Source organism: Schistocerca piceifrons, chromosome 3 (assembly GCF_021461385.2).
Source record: "Schistocerca piceifrons isolate TAMUIC-IGC-003096 chromosome 3, iqSchPice1.1, whole genome shotgun sequence".
NCBI lineage: Eukaryota > Metazoa > Arthropoda > Insecta > Orthoptera > Acrididae > Schistocerca > Schistocerca piceifrons.
The window spans coordinates 843672069-843692365 of record NC_060140.1 but is presented as its reverse complement, the minus strand read 5'-3'; the positions used below and the strand labels follow the sequence as shown (position 1 = coordinate 843692365).

The 20297-nt window shown below is 41.0% G+C and overlaps 1 protein-coding gene and 1 non-coding gene across 2 annotated transcripts in view; one reads left to right on the top strand and one right to left on the bottom strand.

The window, feature by feature from the left end:
- Positions 1-743: 743 nt before the first annotated feature.
- LOC124788253 (adenosine 3'-phospho 5'-phosphosulfate transporter 2) overlaps positions 744-20297 on the bottom strand; it is a 35100-nt gene continuing 15546 nt past the window's right edge. Inside the window, exons 4-6 of the mRNA XM_047255450.1 lie at positions 17882-18072; positions 6096-6277; positions 744-873 (exon numbers count right to left, since the gene is read on the bottom strand). Of these exons, the coding sequence (XP_047111406.1) occupies positions 855-873; positions 6096-6277; positions 17882-18072 (392 nt within the window). The 3' untranslated portion in view covers positions 744-854. The remainder of the gene's footprint in view (positions 874-6095; positions 6278-17881; positions 18073-20297) is intronic.
- On the top strand, positions 16697-16771 carry Trnas-cga. The gene has a single exon. It is a non-coding gene; the product is annotated as a tRNA-Ser (tRNA).

Sequence of the window (20297 nt, the reverse complement as noted above, 5' to 3'; positions counted from 1 at the left end):
GTTGTTGTTGTTGATGACGTTTTTGCAGTTTACATGTGCTCAACAGTGAGATTATCAGTGCCCTTGCAAATATTAAAAGAGACGAGTATGGGTAAAAGAGTAAAAACTGCACACTTCCCCACTAATTCACTCACTCACCAACTCCTACTTACTCGCGGTGATCCACACAATCACCCAACATCAAATGCTGTAAAACAAAGGAGAAATAGTGAAAGTTGCTATACCTGGGATGAAAACAGAAGGAAAATGACAGAGTAGCTAAATGAATGGCACAGGGATACGTGACCAGATTACTACTTACAAACAACATGGGTGCACCAGTCACCCTGTTAACACGTTAAGAACATCTCCCAAAAAGTTTTGGAAACGAGTTGGACAAATCACAAAATATTAAAAGGCTCACCACATTCATTTGAATGCCACTTAAAATAGAGAGCAGATCTACTGCTGCCTTCTGGTCCAAAAATAAAACACAGCCTACTAAATGTGGCGCACTGTGATCTATATGCCATAAGCGCTGCTTAGTATATGATGTTTACAAGAGCAAGTGTTGCTATTTTCCAAAACCAGATAGTTTCCTTCTTTCTCAGGATTATTGTTTCAAACCTACAGACAAACCCAATTAAAATTCAAGAATACCGCTATGTAACTGAAATGGAGGATAATTTGTGACAAAGACCTTAAAAACCACCACCTTACTAATCCCTTTACCAAATGTACTACCAATACATTACCATTACTGACTGGAAACATGAGGGAAGTCGCTTGTTTGAAGCTATTATTATGTCTGTGTAGTACAGGAGTGTCCTCTGCCACTCTCCCCGGCAGGAAGACCTTCATTTACAGGCCAGCAGTTATTCTTGTCCATTGCTCCTGCAACATTATGGTACTTTCTGTAGCCGCTTTGGCATTATAATTGATCATACACATGCCAGCTGGGTAATTAGTTACTATGAGAAAGCCGATGGGTTTCATCCACTCCCATTTTATGAAACAACTCAGCCTTCAGTTTATGAGCATACACCCACTTGAAAATAAAAACATTTGTCATGGTATGAGGTGTTTAAAACTGTTCATTATTTTGAATTTTAAAATTCGGTAAATTGACTGTTCAAACAAATTTTGGACTTGCAGCCAGTCATCGTTCAATACCTCGCACGATATTTCAACTGGGCACCTGCCAGTCATCTTCAAGTGAGCTGTCATAGACTGGCAAAAATGTCCTTCGTTCCGCAATATATAGCGCACTGTAACTATTCTGCGCATGCGTCGAAAACTTGATAGACAGACCACACTGCACGCCAGCAGCGCCCTCCCTAGTGGAATGGCAGAAGTCGGTTGCCCTCTGCATAGCTGTTTGCCACGCCCTTCGGCGCACTCTGTCGTCTTCGATTTGAGCAAATCACGGAGATGATGGGATTCCATGCACTGTCAAGCTGGTAGCCGCTGTCACGGTTCAACAGATTATACGCCAGACGTACTTCTATGGGTTCTTTAATAACGGAGTCCCAGAAAGATGTTGCTGTGGACAAAATCATTGATTTCTCATACTCCATTGAATGTACAGTAGAAATACAATGTTCAGCAATAGTGGGCTTGCTTGGCCGCAAAAGGCGGGAGTAATGATGATGTTCAGTGCAGCATTCTTTCATGGTGTGTGTGGTTTGACCTATATAAGCCATACCACACTGGCATGGTATCTCGTAAATTCCGGCCTTTTGTAGTAACAGTTTTTCCTTTACTGATCCCACAACATCTGCAATCTTCAATGGTGGGTGGAAAACCACTTTTACCTGAAATTTTCGGAGGATTCTTGCTATTTTAAACGAAGTGTTGCCAACGAAAGGAAGAAAAGCTAAAGATTGTTCCAGCATGTTCTCCTCTTTATCCACTTCCTGCTTCTTAGTTTTAACTGTTAGTGCCCTGTTAACCTGCCGGATAGAATACCCATTTTCACTGAATATTGTCTTTAGATGGGCGAGTTCTTGAGGTAAGCTATCTAGATCTGAGACAGTATGAGCTTCTCGATCTGAGACAGTATGAGCTCTATGAACAAGTGTTTTAAGCACACTCATGGTTTGCGATGGGTGATGGCAACTCGATGCTTGCAGGTACAGATCAGCATGAGTGGGCTCCCGATAAACTGAATGCCCTAGAGAACCATCATTCTTCCTTCGAACCAGGACATCCAAGAAAGGCAGAAAACCATCTTTCTCTATTTCCATGGTAAACTGGATGTTGCTATGAATGGAGTTGAGGTGATGTAGAAACTCCATTAATTTGTCTTCTCCATGAGGCCATACCACGAAAGTATCGTCCACATACCTCCAAAAAACTGTTGGTTTCAGGGCAGCTGATTCAAGCACTCTCTCCTCAAAATCTTCCATAAAAAGGTTGACCACCAAGGGAGACAGGGGGCTACCCATGGCGACACCATATTTGTTCAAAGTATTATTGATTAAACATAAAATAACTTGAGGAAAGAGTGTGCCTAAACAAAGCAGTGATATCAACAGGAAACATGTTACCAATCAATGTCAAAGAATCTGAAAGAGGAAATTTTGTAAAAAGTGAGACCACATCAAAACTTACTAGGAGGTCTACACTGCTAAGACGAAGAGCTCCCAGTCTATTGATAAAATCAGCTGAATTTCGTATGTTATGTGTGTACTTGCCCACAAAAGGTCTCAGCATATTAAATGGACCTATATTCTTCCGTGGCTGCAGAGTTAATTTTACTCTAGATGTCGCTACTGGAAATTCTCATAGTGGTTGGTTTACCCTAGCCATTGTGCGTTGTGAAAACGCTTCCCTTCCTGGACTGGAATCCTTCGCCGATAGAGATGTTATCGCATACAAGACGTGGCATTGTGGAATTGAACAGAAGACTCAAAGTAGACCTAGTTATGTGTATAGCAATCCAAATGCTAGCCAAGCTCGACAGTGTTTAACTTTGGTGATCTGATGGAAACCGGTGTTACCATCATGGCAAGGCCATGGGCCTGTTCAGCAAGCAAGTTAGGACAAAATAGTGTGTCGCTGTATGGTTGGACCACACCTAGAGTGGTGAGCAGATAAGAAGGTGGGTGTGTGACACATTCTACCTACACTTTTTTATGTATATACCCTGCAAGCCAAAGCATACTCCACGGTGAAGGGTACTTTGTACTAATATTGGAAATTTTCTGCTATATTCCATACTCTAATTGAGCAAGAGAGAAGTGACTGTGTATATGTCTCTCTTAAGAGTTAAAGGACATGGAAAGTAGGCAACAATTGAGAAAGGAGCAAGACAGGACTGCAGTAAAGAAAGGCAAAGAGAAATTAGGAAAGGGAATTAAAGTTGAGTGAAATAAAATAAAGACTTTAAGGTTTGCCAATGACTTCGTAATTCTGTCAGATGCATCAATGTACTTGGAAGATCAGTGGAACAGGACATATATGTCTTGAAAATATGTTATAAAATAGAAACAACAATAGTACAACAAGGGGTAACAGAGAGCAGCCAAATTATATAAAGCCTGCACTGAGGGAATTAGATTAGGAAATAATAAACTGAAAGTAGTTGAGTTTTGCTATACGACAACAGGAAAGAGAACTAGAATAGCTGAACCACAGAGGATATAAAATGTAGACTTACAACAGTAAGAAAAGCATTTTCTGAAAATGAGACAACATTTTTATATTCTGCAATTTAAGTGTTAGGAAGCATTTTCTGAAAATATTTGTGCTACAAAAGATGGGTAGAATCAAAGAAATTTATCACACCACTTGACTAAAAGAAGGGATCAAGAAATCTTCAGTTTGGTAACTGAGGAATGCTTGTATTTGTGTGTGTGTGTGTGTGTGTGTGTGTGTGTGTGTGTGTGTGGTGGTGGTGGAGGGGAGGGGTGGAGGGGGATGCAGGAATTGTATAGAGAGACAAAGACTTGACTACAGTAAGCAGGTTCAGATGGATGTAGATTGCAGTACAGTTATGCAGAGACAAAGAGGCCTGCACAGGATAGATTGGTGGGGGAGATGCATCAAGCCAGTCTTAGACAGAAATGCCTCTGTACATGCACTAATCTCTCTCATCTTAATCTCCTGACCTCTGTAGAAGATACACAAAGGTAGAAGTTTAAATGTTGCACTGTCTTCGTTAGATAACTGGTTATAAATTTAGCCAACAAATTTCGAGAAAAAGTGTCACAGTCTTCTTACATTACCTTTTCAGTTCCCTGAGCATCTCTATTACATTTTTGTAGAGGCTGCTCTGACCTGTTACAATCCTAGCATCATTACCTGAATTCTGTTGACATTTGTGTCATGCCTATTTAAAAATAATTCCAAATGGTGGTGCAGTTGGTCACAATGAACTAACCCTTAATCCTTCCAATAATCTATAACACTTCTTCTCTTTGTATTACCTATTACTGATTCCACATGTCTGCTACATTTTGTATCACTTCTTAGTATTACTCCCACATATTTAAAGAGTCTGATGTGGTTTAGGTGTTCATGACTGATCTTGTAATCAGATACATTGTAACAGGGAACATAAATAATAGTGTGACAAAAGTTATCTGATACTCTCTCTGTGCTCAGGAAAAAAAGGGAGTTCCAGTACTGTGACCATCCAGGGGATATTTTTGAAATTTAGACTTCTTAATATGTTATTTTAACACTTCCTGTGCATTTTAAAAATGTAAAAGTGTAAATACAACATTTGTTTTACATTGCTTCAACTGCAGCAAAAGTTCTATCATACCACAACTCAAAATCCACTGTTTTAATTTTTTTCTGTCAGAGGGTACAGTACGCCATACCATCACAAAGTGAGCACTGCTCACTCTGGCAGCCGAACTCTGCTGCAGCAGAAAAGCATATGAGTCACGACTGTGTCAGTTTGGCAGCAGCAGTATCAGTGGTATCAGATGCCTGCCAAAGTGGGTAGTAGCCCCATGGGTTGCCACGGGATATTATTGGGTTCTTTCTCCGCATTGTAGGCATTAGATTGCATATATCCACATTTAAAGAGAGCTTCCTTTCATTACACCAAGTTGAAATTTTGTCTTAACTATTGCTGCTTTTCCTTTCCTGTAGACAGCAGCATAATCAATGAACAATCTGATAGTTCTGCTGATCCTATCTTATTTAAGTAAACTAAGAACAGTCAAGGTTCTGTCTAGCTTTCTTGAGGCATGTTCAGTCTCACTATTGTTTCTGCTGGAACTCACTTCCCAGTATAACAAAGCAGGTTATATTAAGTAAAAGAAATCAGTATGATTGTATCTCGGTTGTTAGTCAACATCGTTTCAGCTTCTTACTCACAACACTTATATACACTAGAACACTACTGTTATCAGTTCTTAGCATATGTTTGGTGCTATCATTACTCAATACTACTATAGTGAAATAGCCATTTCCATGCATACACTAACATGAAATCAATGTTAAATGTTTCAACACATACTATGAACGGATGTGCCAGACAGAAGCTATTGCTTGTTTTGTCACACAGTACACTGCCTCTTCCGATTGTCTACTGGCATTGACACCACGCCTCCCATCTTGTTATAAGTTCACCACTCTAGTAAAAACATGTATCTTTCAATACTTCTGACATTCAGTACTCTGTGGCAATTCTCAGGTTTCACGAAGATTCTTCAGCTGACTGAATACCGTAGTGCATTGATAGCACAAGTGACATGCCTGGTCATGCTGCACATGCATTTGTTCCTTTACATAAAGTAAAGCTGTCATTAGGCTGGCTATAACATCACAGTGCTTTACTAAGCAGCATACTATTGGAGTTGCCATGTCCTCCTCTTCTTCTGACTTTTGAACTGACTCATCCAGAAAGTTATAGGGGAAGCTACAGTTTAACATCACAGTGCAACTTAGTATCTCACACATTAACGAACTTCTCCCTTGTAGAATATGAAATTATATTACAATCATCTGTAACAATTCTATAAAATTATATACTATATATCTATAATAATTAAAATATAATCTAAAGAATAAAAAGGCAAAATCAAATATCTGCCACAAAATAGTGCTATATAGAGTAATCAATGAATTCTCAAAATTTATGTACATTGTGTACTTACTGGAATGTGAATGGCTTGTCAAAGAACATGAAGGAGATGATAATGGACACAGCCTTGCGACATGTGGTGACGGTAGCAGCGGCAAAGGCCCCACTTGTGCGTACGAGTGTCAGTACAATTTGGATTCCAAGGTAACCAGATACTGAGAATAGCAATGCGTAGCCATATGTCTCCAAGGGGTGCTGCAGACACAACATCAATGTTTTCTGTACAGTAACTGCATATCCAATTCACTGGGATGATCTTTTTGAGGTAACTGAGATTCATAAATATCATAGTATCCCTTATAACTAAATTCTAAAACTGAATTAAAAAAAGAACAGAAAAAAAGAAAATAATTTATTTCAATACTTTTACAGAGACAATATTTGTGGCAATATACAAGGTGTAACAAAACAATAAGGCACCACTTTCAGGGATATCCTTCAAGGTAAAAGGAGAAAATATATTGCAGGAGCATGCATCTGCAAATGTTTTATTTCCACTTTAGAATTAATTCTCTACAACTCTTCATAGCACATGAATTAAAGAAACAGACACAAGAACAGAACGTAGCAGCACATTACATGAAACACATTCTCAAATTAAACACTCAGAATACCCTCTACTTACATTTATACAAGCGACAGCCTCCCATGAGGCTGAATCCAGGATACGCTGATATATCCCTGGAGTACTGTATATGCCTTCACAATATGGCCATGAAGACTTTTTGGGTCTTGCACCGGGGTTTAATACACAAGAGCCCTCAAGTGACCGCCGCCCCTCCTCCCCCCGCCTCCTCCAAATAAAAGTCTAGTAGATTTAGTTTAGGAAAATGTAAAATGTAAAGGCCAGTTAACTGATCCATGTCTTCCTCTCCATCTGTCATGGAATCTATTATCTAGAAGGCAATGCGCATTAACACTGAAATGAGGAGCAGCTCCATCATGCTGGAAGTATGTTTCACTACATGGATAAAGACACATCTTCTAAAATACTTGGTCGAGTATTCTCTAAGAAATGAAATGTTTCTTGACTCATCTCCAAGTAAATATTTTCTTCTTCCATTTGTATGGAGAATGAGTTCTGAAATTTGGGCTGTGACCTTTTTTTACACCCTGCATAGATAATTTTAGATCAATTGTTAATAGTATTTCTCACACAGAGTACACATGAAACAACAGTTTCAATCTCTAGCTTTCAGAACTTTTCTGATTGTTTCGTTGATCTAGAGAATGCGGGAAGCAGCAAACAGAAAAGACTGAAGGGAACACTTTGGAAGATCTTTTGAACTATGGATAGTCTCTTGAAAAAAGATTAAAGATGAATACCAATTACAGGGAAATCAGGGTACTGGTGTAAAGTCCAATCAAATTCAGGTGCTGCTGCAGGAGCTAGATTATGAAATGAAATGGTAAAAGCAGTAGACAAGTTTTTCTATAAGGGCAGCAAACCAACTGACAATGGCACAAGCAAACAATATAAATTTTAGAATGGTAATAGCAAGAAATGCTTTTCTGAAAAAGAGAATATATTAAATGGATAGATTTAAGTTATGGAACTGATTTGTGCATAATCAACAATATGGCAACAATAGACACTTTTGAAATGTGGCACTGAGAAGAATGATGAACATTAGATGGGTGGGTTGGGTACTTAACAAACAGGCACTGTATCAAATCAGGGAGAATAAAACAACGGTACATCTTGGTGTAAGAGAGGATAGATTGTAGGACACATCTTGAGGCATCAATAAATATTTAATTTGATAACGGAGGGAAGTGGTGGCGTGGAAGAGGACTGTGGTATTCCAATACTATGGCGCAGTCAGAAGTGAACACTACTAAATAATAAACACTTTATTAATGAAGCCTTTTTACACAAAGATCACAAGGGATACAAAAACAACACTCAACATGGATGAACAAGAGCACACTGTATGTAAGTCAAAGAAGTTAGTCCTCAGAGAGGTGTGGTCGACAGAGGAGCTCCCAATATGATGAGAGACATTGTCACCAGCTATGTTGCAGCTGCCGTGGGGGCAGGCGAGGATTGACTGTTGCTCGGTGAGAAAGGAGGTGGTGAGGAAAGCAAGTAATCTTGGTGCCAAAAAGGGAGCTGGAGGGGACGACCTGCACATGATTAAGGAATGTGAGGGGAGGGTGAGTAGGTTGAGGATGTGGGCAGACGAGGGATGATAATGACAAGCCTCCCAGAGGAGTCAATGGAGGCAGTAATGTTGGCCTTGTCTGAGGAGAAGTAAAAGGCAATGTTTGAGAAGGGTCATGTAGGCAGTGTTGGGGGTAGTCAAAGGAGTAAGGAGGGGGATGGCGAAGGTACAGGGTATTGTCACAGATCTGGATTGAAGGATCTTCAAAGGTGAAAGGAGAGATGTCAAAGGAGATCATTGTGACACTCGGCAGTGCTGGTGAGAGATGAGTAGTCTGAATGAGCACACAAGAATCACTTGTTCTGAATACAACACTGGGGGAATTACAGTAGCACTGAGAGGGAGGGGGTTCAAAGATGATGCAAGCTGATCTAACAATGAGTTGTAACACTCATCTGCTGTAGGTTGACTGGGTGATGGGTCTCCGAGTCATGGTGTCTTCAATTTTCCAGGCCAGTTTTAACCTTTGCAAGGATACAGTTTGTGGCCTCCTGTTGAGGAAAATAACAAAGGTGTTACTAGAGCATGACAGTGCCTTGTAAGGGCCCAAATAAGGGGGCTGCAAAACTGTGCAAAGTGAGTCACCATGAAGCACGACGTAGTCACAGGTGGCGGGGTCGCTGTGCATGAAGACACACGGATGTGAGGAGGGGATACATGAATGCGTGAGATGTGTGAGCAGATGTGCTTGACTAATGTGGGTAGGGTGAAGGGGGGAAGAGGGTCGGAGTCCTCGACATACTCTGCAGGAAGGACCCAAGGTTCGCTGTACCGTACCTCAGCTATAGATGATTGAAGATCCTCTTTGAATGTGGAACATATGCCTTGGAGGAACCACGGCAATGCTTCCGCACACTCACAGTCATACACATGAGAGCTGCTTTCAGAGTGAGATGCCAGCATTCCATGAGTCTGGTGCTTTGAGGATGGTACGCAGTAATATGGAACTTGGCAACACTGCATAGATTGCAGAGCTTAATCTGTAACCTTTCAAGGGAGATAGAGGACCAACCAGATCAAGACATACGTGGTGAAAATGTCCTCTTGGGATGTCAAAACATCCAAGAGGAGTGTTGACCGACCTTATTACATTGGCAGGGAATGTACGCGTATGCCCAGGCGTGGCAGTCACTTTTGATGTTCAGCCAAACAAAGCGCTTGGCATGCAAACAAGAGGTGGCTTTGATGCCCGGATGGCCCAGGTCATGAATAGCATGGAAGACTGCATCGCCGGGAAGAAGAAGCTATGGGACATGTTGTGCCGGTAGAAATGTCACACAACACTGGAGGGGTTGACCCAAGTAGGAGTCAGGATTCCACTACAAGGGGTGTAGATGAGTCTTGTAACACATTTTGTATATTGGAGTCTTGTTATTGCAAGTGAGCCAGCTTGTCCAAATCAAGGAGTGAAGTAAGGGAGTTAATTCTTGACATGTAGGCCGGGATGACATTGACAACACCTTTGATATAACAGACATCTGTAGTGTACTGAGAAATGAGGTCCATATGTCAAAAACAACAAGGGGGAAGGTCGGTAACAGAGTTAAGTGGTGCATACACAAGGGGGCAGTAGTCCATAAAGAGGGTAAACTCATGACCTTCAATATCTTGTCAGAAGTATCTCACTGCCTCGTAAATGGTATATAACTGTGTGTCAAAATCAGACCATCTGTGCTGGGAGGAGGACAATTTGTTAGAGAAGAAGTGGAGAGGCTGTTAAGATGTCACCTGTATGTTGCTGAAGCATGGTGCTGATAGAGGAGTCACTAATGTCTGTGATAACAGAGATGTGTACTTCGGCGATGGGGTAGGTGAGTGAGACCACATTGTAGAGCAACCTTGAGATTTTCAAAAGCTTAAAACACAGCTTCAGACCAGTTCACTCTACTCAATAGTATCCGTGCCTGCTAAGGTGTCTGTGAGACGGCTTGATGTGAGGCAGAGTGGGGTATAACACCCAGGAACCTGGGAAGATCACAATAGGTTTCAGGTAACAGCAGGCTGGAGATGAAGGCAACATGATCAGAAGTCGAGTGAATGCCCTCGGTGGTAACTTCATGACCAAGGAAGGTGACGCTAGTGCGGAGAAGTTGAGTTTCATCATAATTAATTCTGACACCATTGTTTGTGAGGACAACTTGTACAGTGATAGTAATGAGTGTCTGGAATTTAAGAAATATCAATCTCTTTAACTTTAAACAGTTTCCTCAATATGTTTTTATTAAATGTGTAGTTGTCACGCCTAACAGGAATATTTGACAACAGTACAGAAGGAATCAGTGTGGAGAACAGGTTGGCTGGTCAGAGGAAGAGCAAGAAATAATAGGATGAGATTGGCAGATGGGCCAAGAAGAAGAAAACTGAAATAAAAAGATTGAGAAAAGCGTAGAGAGGGAAGGAGCATGGTGACGATAAAAGATAAAGCTTTAATTTATGGCACATTATATAGTGGTTTTCAATAAGAGACAGGTCACAGAGTAAGTTGTTCCATAGCCCTGTGGCTGAAATGGACAAGGAGATGGAGAAAGATTTGGTGTTGTGCAAAGGTAAAGCCAAGGTGCTGGATGTAGCCAATCTGCTTCTGTAGTTGTGCAATGATGATAAGATTTGATATGTGAGGAGAGATAAAAAAGCAATGAAGTAAACAGTCTCTCTCTCTCTCTCTCTCTCTCTCTCTCTCTCTCTGTGTGTGTGTGTGTGTGTGTGTGTGTGTGTGTGTGTGTGTGTGTGTGTGTGAACTCATGCTGCCCACCTGGTTGCAACCAGCCTAACAGCACAGGAAGGACTATTGTGATCAAACAGCTGAATGACAGACTGGAGCTTTTATGACCAGATGACATTGCTGCTGGTAAACCTTTTGGGGTATAAGGTCATGGTCCACAAAACTCTTCTGTTCTTCCTAACATTTCATCCAGAATCCAGAACTGCCTGGACATCTTCAGAGCAAGGATGGAACTCTGAGGCATTCCATAAAGCACATTTTCCATGATGGAGATGACTCAATGACATTTATTTTTGAGGTAGCGGTTGAACCATACTATTTCACTGTTGAGAAATTTAGCTGTTTCATTTTAACAAGTAATATGTCAGAATCAGCTGTATCAAAAGCCTTGCTGAAATCGAGCAATGTTAAAATGGTCGCTTTGCATCTTTCCATGGAATGTTTGATGTTGTTTGTCACTTCAGTTAATGCAGTTGCTATACTTTGGTGTTTTGGAAGCCTTATTGATATTTGTCATGGATGGTGTAAGTTTTGAGGTAATCTTTTATCTGATTGTGAATAATGAATGTATTTCGAGGCTGTATTTACTATAATATGATCTTTGGTCTTTAGTCATCTGGCGATTTTTGGTTATCATTCTTGGGTAGTGGTTCAATTAAGTTTTGCTTCCACACTGTAGGATATGTACCAATAGTGAGGAAATGTATGAGAGAAGAGATTCTCATGATTGCTTTTTGTACTGTGTGTGCAGAAACGTGTTTTAAGAAAAGCAAGCCTGTTGAGAAGGTGCTATCTTCTTGCTAGTAATTTGTCACAACTTGATAACTGACTGTGAGAAAAAATATTCAATTCCTCTGCAGATTTTGTCTTTCCTATGCTGAAGCTGCAGTTTTTTCCATAGTGCTGCAGAATTCGACACGCTGCATAAAACAGAGCAGGCATCCCTGATTTTGGCATTGTGCGCATTTTGCTTCTCTTTGTTTTGCATCTTCCTGTATTCTTCATACAGTGCAGGTGTTGTATTTTACTATGTGCAGAATCACATTCATTCACTGTCTGGCATTGTTTGTAGTCAGCTATGGAGCAGGAGCTCTCTTTACTCTGACAGATCATTTGGGGCCAAGTTTGTCATACAATGCAACAGTACTGTGACTTAATTTCCGAACTTTACAGTTTAACGGTTTGGACGACTTATTAAAGTGTTGAAGTATATATGCAAACCTCCACTTCTTTTACGAGACGACTTATTTAAGATGTTCGGCCAAACCTCCCTGCTGGTTGGCCTGCTGCTGAAAACTCTCTTTCATTTCTTCTCCGAAGTATGCTACTAGGTACAGGAATTTCTTAAGACTCTTTCTACTTATGAAAATAAGTAGACATACCGAGTTTCATTTGCTTCAATTAACAACGTATATTTTAACTTCTAACATTTTACAAATTCCACACTTCACATGAATAAATACTGTTTCGTAAGCCTCTTGTGTCTCCAAGCATTAGAAACAAAATAAGTTACATATGGGAGAAAGTTGGCTTAAAAACCATGTCCATTCTCAACATGAAACAGAATACGTGTCTTCTCTTCACCAAGGTTAAGACAAAAGTTTTTAATGATTCTTTTTCAACTGCTCACGTTACTATAACAATAATCAAAATACGATTAGAAAAGAATAGCATAAACACTCCATGGTCCTTCTGTCCACTTTCACTAAACATCCACGGATCGACCGACAAGTACTTGTCGGTGCAGTTCGACCGCAGCATCTACATTCTGCTCGCGGCTCATTTCCAACCTGTACACACAAACATGTGATGCGCATTAGGTAGGATTCCACTTTCTCGCACTCATATCTAAAATATCTTGTGTTCGAGAAGGTAGAAGGCCGAATGGTTCTAGAATTTACGCAGAAATTCTCAAATCACTTCAACAGTTGAATATCGGCTCATCGCTTATATCCTGTAGTAGCTTATATATGCTTATACACATTGTTATCAGAAGTCCTTGATAGAAAACACACACACTCACGCAAAAAAAAAAAAAAAAGTTCTCTCTCCCTAATCCATATGCCTTTTTAAATATTCATTGACAAGGTCCTACTTTTTTCGACTATGCCTGCTGTTTCTCCATCTCAGCTGTCAGCTACCATTTCCCCTTTCTCTCTCTCTCTCTCTCTCTCTGTTACTCTTTCTCTTTCTCTCCCTCCCTGTCACTCCCAATCCACCCAACACAACTCCTCAATGTACTCTGTAGCTCTGAAGAAAGATTCGTCCAAAAAGTAACAAAGTTCTGTCGTGTTTATTTGCATGTCAGCAACTGAGTGCCTCAACTATTTGGTGAATTATTGCCCTAAATCTTTAATTTATTTGTTTTCCACTAGGGACTTTCCTACCACATTTAATAAGAATTTGATAAACACAGCCCGAGAAGTAATTTTAATATGTAGCCTACTAGATAATTACTGTCTGAAAACAAATTGCAAATGGTGTTCAAGCAAGTGGAGATACTCTGCTTTGCACATTCTGATGATGTCTTGAAAATGGAATCCTGGAAAACTGCTGTAGATCTGTTCATTGACAGATGCAAGAATAATCTGGTTAACAGCAATTTGGAAATATAGACAGTTTCTGTTCTTTCAAGATTGAAGTGCCATACCTGAAATTAGAAAAGAAAATGGAAATATATCTGAAATTTGAAGAGAGAAAACTTAAATGTAAATATAGTTTCAGTTACTGTTTCTCTTTGATATTTCTGTCAAGTAGTGTTCTGAGTGACTTTGAATCATTGTCGACTTTCTTATCCATTTTATTTCACTACCTTGACATCTATGTGCATCTTGCATGATTAGAACATATAGCCTTCATGTGGGAAGCACCACCATCCATTTCAAATGTGGAATGACCATCTTCATACTGACTGCAAAGGTATGCTATTGACTTGATGGTACTCAGTCGTCTGAAATTTTTGACCTACCTAAGGGTCAGTTAAGAGGCTTCTACAAGTGAAATGAACTCACATGAAGTGGCTAAATTTTAGTTCAAAACTCAATGTCTGTAATGTTGTTTTTGTGATCTTTGGTTTGAAGACTTGTTTTATTCAGCAGTCTATGCCATTCTATTCTGGAACATTACTCTCCATCTCTGTGTAACTACTGCAACCTACATCCATTGAACCTAGTCACTTTACTCAGTCTTTGGTCTTGTGGTGGCAGCCAATTCGTTATGAGTTAACCACCACCTCTGTGAGGACTAACTTCTTTGACTTACACTCTGTATGCTCTTGTTCAACCATGTTGTGTGTCTTTTTGTATCCGATGCAATCTTTGTGTAAAAACACTCCATTAATAATGTGTTTATTATTTAATAGTGTGTGTCTAGTATTTTTTGATGACCCTATTATTGCGCAGTTATGCATCACATTGACTTTCCTCAGTGATCATCGCTGGTTATTGTGAACAATGTTTCCCATGACCAGTGCTTCCTCATGGTATCACACATCAGACGTTGTGTACCAATCTCTACATTTGAGTACAGTACAGTGTGTCTCTGCAAGTAGGTAAAACACCACTTTCAACTTTGCACTCACCACCCCACACTTTGCCTTCACACCTCTGAGTGCTGAGTTCCACCTACGTCTCCCCCCCACCCCCCCCCACCCCCCACCCCCAATCCCATCAAAGACAGCCATTTTGGACACTTCTAGCTGTAGTGGCTCAGCTCAAATGAGTGGTGGTCAGACAAGACCCTGGCTTCTTGACCCCGCATCAGACTATGCAGCACATGAGCATCTACTCCCTCCCAACCTGCATCATTGTTTCAGCTGTTGCGCAGTGCCACCACATCCTCTAAGTTTGAGCATTCCAGACTCTTTCATGATATAATGACCATGGTCGTTCCTACCATTCTGGTCATGTCACCCACGCCATCTGCGTTCAGTCCTGCATCTGCCGTGATGTGTTATGTTGCGAAGTGTCCCTACCCCCGCTACTGCTACCAACAAGATGTTGGCCATCACGCTGTTGTTGTGTGCCAGGCATCATACCATTGTCGCAAACCACTGTCACTCCGTCTAGCGTACTGCCCTTGTTTAGTACACAGTTTTGTGCTCCAGTGCTGCCTCAGGCCTGTGGCCACTTCCCTAAGCTGCCTACCTCAACAAGTAAGCTGCCTATCCTCAACAATGATAGCCCTCTCACATGGTTCACTGAAGTGGACTGTTCTCTACGTTAGTGGCATCACAAGTGATGATGCGCATTTTGTATGCCTCATTGGACACTCATACATGCCGACCTGTAACTTATCAGTGATATCCTGATCCCAACCCCTCACCCCCAGACAACTCAACATGAGGCTCATCATCATCAAGCATCTTTCTCACTCACCGGGGAAGCACTCATCCCGTAATTCACGTGGAGCAAATCGATTACAGGACACACTCTAAACTCTGGTGTTACCTAGGTGCCCTTGTCGATCCTAACACCATGCCAGACACTGTCTTGTGGATCATTTGGATCATCAAACTTCCATACAACATCCAGCTGCAGCTCTTATCTTTGTCTACAGAACCGTTGGAACTCAGACTTGGTCATGTGGATTGTATATATTGAGTCGGGTAACATCACCAGCTTGTCACTTCTGCAAGAACAGTTTCTGCTACCTATGTTGGCAGTCCGGCTGTGGATACGGCTGCCCCGCCTCCTTGCCCACCTGGACTAGGTCGCACGAGATCTCATGCATCACGTGACTGAGTTGCGTACCCACCTAGTGGCAGATCAGCTGCACTACCTTCCATTCCACTCCCCACCGTCAACTCTCTATGGCCCCAGTGCAGCACGGCAGCAGACATCGGAACTTCACATCCAGCTCCCCACCCAGCCTACCCCGTGTTGATTCCACACAAATTTTGAGGACGCCACTCATAACTGATGTGCTCTGTGTGTTATGGAATACTCAGCTTGAGCCCACGGTAAGCACCACAACCCAAGCTGCTTCTTCAGGGTGACACCTCCAAAATCAGTAATCGTACAATGATCATATTGCAACTAGATGCCTCTATGTGCTCGACAGGCTAACCATCACGTGCTTCATGACTGACACTGGTGTGGATGCAAGCGTTATCCTGCCAGCTCTCACTCTGTTGAAAATCCTGCCCTTGCCTGGTACACACTTTGTGGTTAATAATTCAGATATCCTAGCCCATGGCACAGCAGTTGCAGCTCACCCCTAACCTGCAGTTTCCATGAACCTTCCATGTGGCGAATGTTGAGAAACCTGTCCTTGGAATTTACTTCTTTAAGGACTTTGGCCTCTCTGCAGATATCCAGTCTGCTGCGCTGTTGCAGCATACTTCTGGCACACACATACCAGGTTCCTTCGTTCCACTGGCTGCAGCCCCACATCTGGATTTGATACACTCATCCATCCATGATCTGAGTGTATACGTCTGACAGCCAGCTCCCTCATTGAGCTCTTACTCCAATATCACGATATTGATACTCATTATGCCAGGAACAACACAATGAGATTTTCACTCTGCAGTGGAGTGTGCGCTGATATGAAACTTCCTGGCAGATTAAAACATCCCCCAGGCTGTGGCTAAGCCATGTCTTCACAATATCCTTTCTTTCAGTAGTGCTAGTTCTGCAAGGTTCGCAGGAGAGCTTCTGTAAAGTTTGGAAGGTAGGAGACGAGGTACTGGCAGAAGTAAAGCTGTGAGGACGGGGTGTGAGTCGTGCTTGGGTAGCTCAGTTGGTAGAGCACTTGCCCGCGAAAGGCAAAGGTCCCGAGTTCGAGTCTCGGTTCAGCGCACAGTTTTAATCCGCCAGGAAGTTTCAAGACAGATTGCTATTTACCATACAGAAGACATCTCAGGTGTAACAATTGTAGCAGCCTGCCTCTGGATTGCTTCGATGTCTTCCTTTAATCCTACCTAGAGCAGATCCCAAACACTTGAACAGTAATTGGCAATAAATCACATTAGTGTCCTTGATGTGGTCTCCTTTACGGATGAACCACACTTTCCTAAAATTCTCCCAAGAAACTGAAGCTGACCATTCACCTTCCCTACTACAGTCCTTCCACGCTCATTCCATTTTGCAATATTACACCTAGATATTTAATCAACATGACTGTGTCAGTAGCACACTACTAATGCTGTACTCGAAAATAATGGTTTTGCTTTTCCTAATCATGTGAATTATTTAACATTTTATTACGTTTAGTGCTAGCTACCACACCAACTTCAAATTTTGTCTACGTAATCTTGTATTATCCTACAGCCACTCAATAATGACACCTTCCCATACACAACAACACCATCAGCAGACAGCTACAGACTGTCGCTTACCCTGTCCACAAGATCATTTATGTATATAGAAAAAAAATAGCTGTTCTATCACACTTCCTTGGGGCACTCTGATGACACCTTTGTCTCTGAGGAACACTGTTGGGAAGACATGAGGCAAACTCTCCTTCCTTAGAAACAATTAGTTTCGAGAGCTAGTGTAGTGCATGTACTTTGATATGCGTGTTTCAGCAGTACTGATATTTCTCCTGAAGGTTAGGTCTGTCCAGTAACTCTGTTTCATGATTTTATGCTTTTCTCCAGAAAATTTTCTTTTGGTACTTATAACTGTTTCAGCGTGTTATGTTTTAAGTAATCATCCAACAAAGTGCTCATTACTGAATAAATATCAGTAGCAGGTAAAGGTTATTGAGCACACATTACATTATTTCACAAAAACTTTATTGTGAACAGTTGTTTATTGAAACAATGCAATTCCAGCTGTAAAGCAATAGTGAAAATTACATCAAACAATGCGCAAGACCAGGGTTAGTAAAAAGGAAAAAAAAGAGAAAATTTCAAAACCTAAAACACACAGAGATAAAAAATTATATTTAGCAGTCTTAATATATTACCTGGGAACAAAAATTGATTCCTTGGTGTAAATCACCAGTGAAAAACATAACAGACAGTAGGTACAGGAATCCAATGGAGTATGAATACAGCACAACTTCACTGTTTGCTGCTTTGTACTGTTTCATGGATTTCTCCTGAACATTTCCAATAGCAGCATCACACAAAAGCGCACACGAAATCATACACACTCCTAAAAAGTAGAGAAGTGTAATTGTGGTAACAAAAACAGACAATGACAATCACAGTACAGATGAAACAGAGAAAATACAGAAAACAGCTTACACTTACACAGTAAATGCAACGTTTAACATAAACTAATTTCTTCTAGGTGGACCCCCACGGCCTCAATAAATTTGAAGGAGAACATTATTTATTATCCTTGTTTCATCAAAAAATCATGTGCCACACATATTTGTGCACAGCACGGTCGTCAATGGTCACAATCCTGTAATGTTTACTGCAAATCACACTATATACACTTTTTGCTACAATGAAGATAATTTATCAACATCTGTTACTACAGTTGCACTTGAGAAAGGGCGGTGCCCGAAACCAGTGATGTAAATAAAATAATTTAAAATAGACCCTAGTACAACAACGTCCTCCTTCAAATGTATAACATGAGTTTCTAACATTTTATCAGTAAGGTACTTAGGGCTGTAACATTTACTCAGATTCAACAATGAATATGGACACAGCTCCCAACTTACAATAATCATTTTGGTCTTTTTCCCAAACACTTTGGAAAATAAAAGGAAATTTCAATGCTGGGCTTGATGCAACTCCAGTCTCACTGTTTTAGACTGCAGCTTCAATTCACCACTACTAAAACACAGCAATAAGAGAACAGTAATTTATACACGATGTATAGTATTCTGATAATTAAAACAAAAACGAAACCTTGTATGTAGACTTTTATTTGGGTGAAGTGCAACTGGACAGCAAATAGGCAAAGTGAACATTTCACTCTGCACCAGCACGTACACAGTTTTGACACTTCCTAACAAAGTAAAAAACTGTGCCCGACCATCATTCAAAACTGGAGCCTTATCTTTCATGGAAAGTGCTCTTTCCAACTGAGCTATCCAGGCACAAGTCAGACCCACCCTCATAGATTCAGTCTGGCCAATATCTCTCTTCCAATTTTTCAACATGTAAAGTGAAAACTTCATTCTCTCATAGGATAAGTACTGAGCAACACACAGGTACACAGAAAAGCATGCTCATGCCCAGAAGTTAAAGAACTTCTGAGATCCACGAAGAAGAATTTTGTCATAGCGATACTGTGTAGGGTAAACTGTGGCAGGATAATATGAAACTACAAATGGCAGTATGTTATGGGGTAAAGAGCTCACAATAGTCAATTTGAAGGAAGATCTCGGTTTAATGTTCCTGACTACATGTTGTGCACATATGGTTAGCCAATATTAATGATGCAAGATACATAACACTAGTTGCGACAGGGTTACTGTCAGACTAGCAGCCATCCTACAGAGAGCAGTTGCAAGTTGGGTAAATCTGCAGAGAACCTGTCTCATCTGAGACCTGCCAGCAGCCTCTGTGTCTCACATCTCCTGTCAGAGTGTGAATACATATCACCAGCTTTGAAGGGTTCCTCTACACATTGAGTGACACACCAACTGTGCATGCCCTCAACACAAAGGCACTGTGATGTTCACCGTATGTCATGTCTTGCCCAATACGATCTGACAGAGCAACACTGTGGGGAGGCATGCTACAATCCAGCTCCTTATTCTGAAGAGAATCCAGTGTCAGTCTATCCCCGATAGCTTCAGTGCTCTGGCGACTGGGGACAAATATTCAGGCAACTCTGGAAGTTCAGAATCAATCTAACAGTACAGGGCTTAAGGTGAAATCTAAATGTAAGAAGAAAAGTTTTAAGAGGACCATACCTTATTGTTGGGTAGTAGTCACAGTAGAGGAATACCTGAACTAGTAGAGAACTATCTGCGAAATTATTACCAGGCAACCAGTATTTTTATACTAGGAAGTGAAAGGCTCAGCAATGTAACCCACAATTTAGGCTCTGTTAGGATTGGTCTAGGTAAAGAAGCTGATATAATAATAACTGAGGCTGCAGGCAACAGTGTGGACACTATCCTCAATCATACACTTGAAGATGAAATTACACATACACATACTAGTGTGAAGAGTTCAAATGGCTCTGAGCACTATGGGACTCAACTTCCGAGGTCATCAGTCCCCTAGAACTTAGAACTACTTAAACCTAACTAACCTAAGGGCATCACACACATCCATGCCCGAGGCAGGATTCGAACCTGCGACCGTAGTGTGAAGAGTGTATCACTCTTTGAGCATATTAAGCATTCTGTGGAATATGTTAGTTCAAAGCTTTAACAATCACACAGGAGAGAAAGCACGTTCCATGAAAGA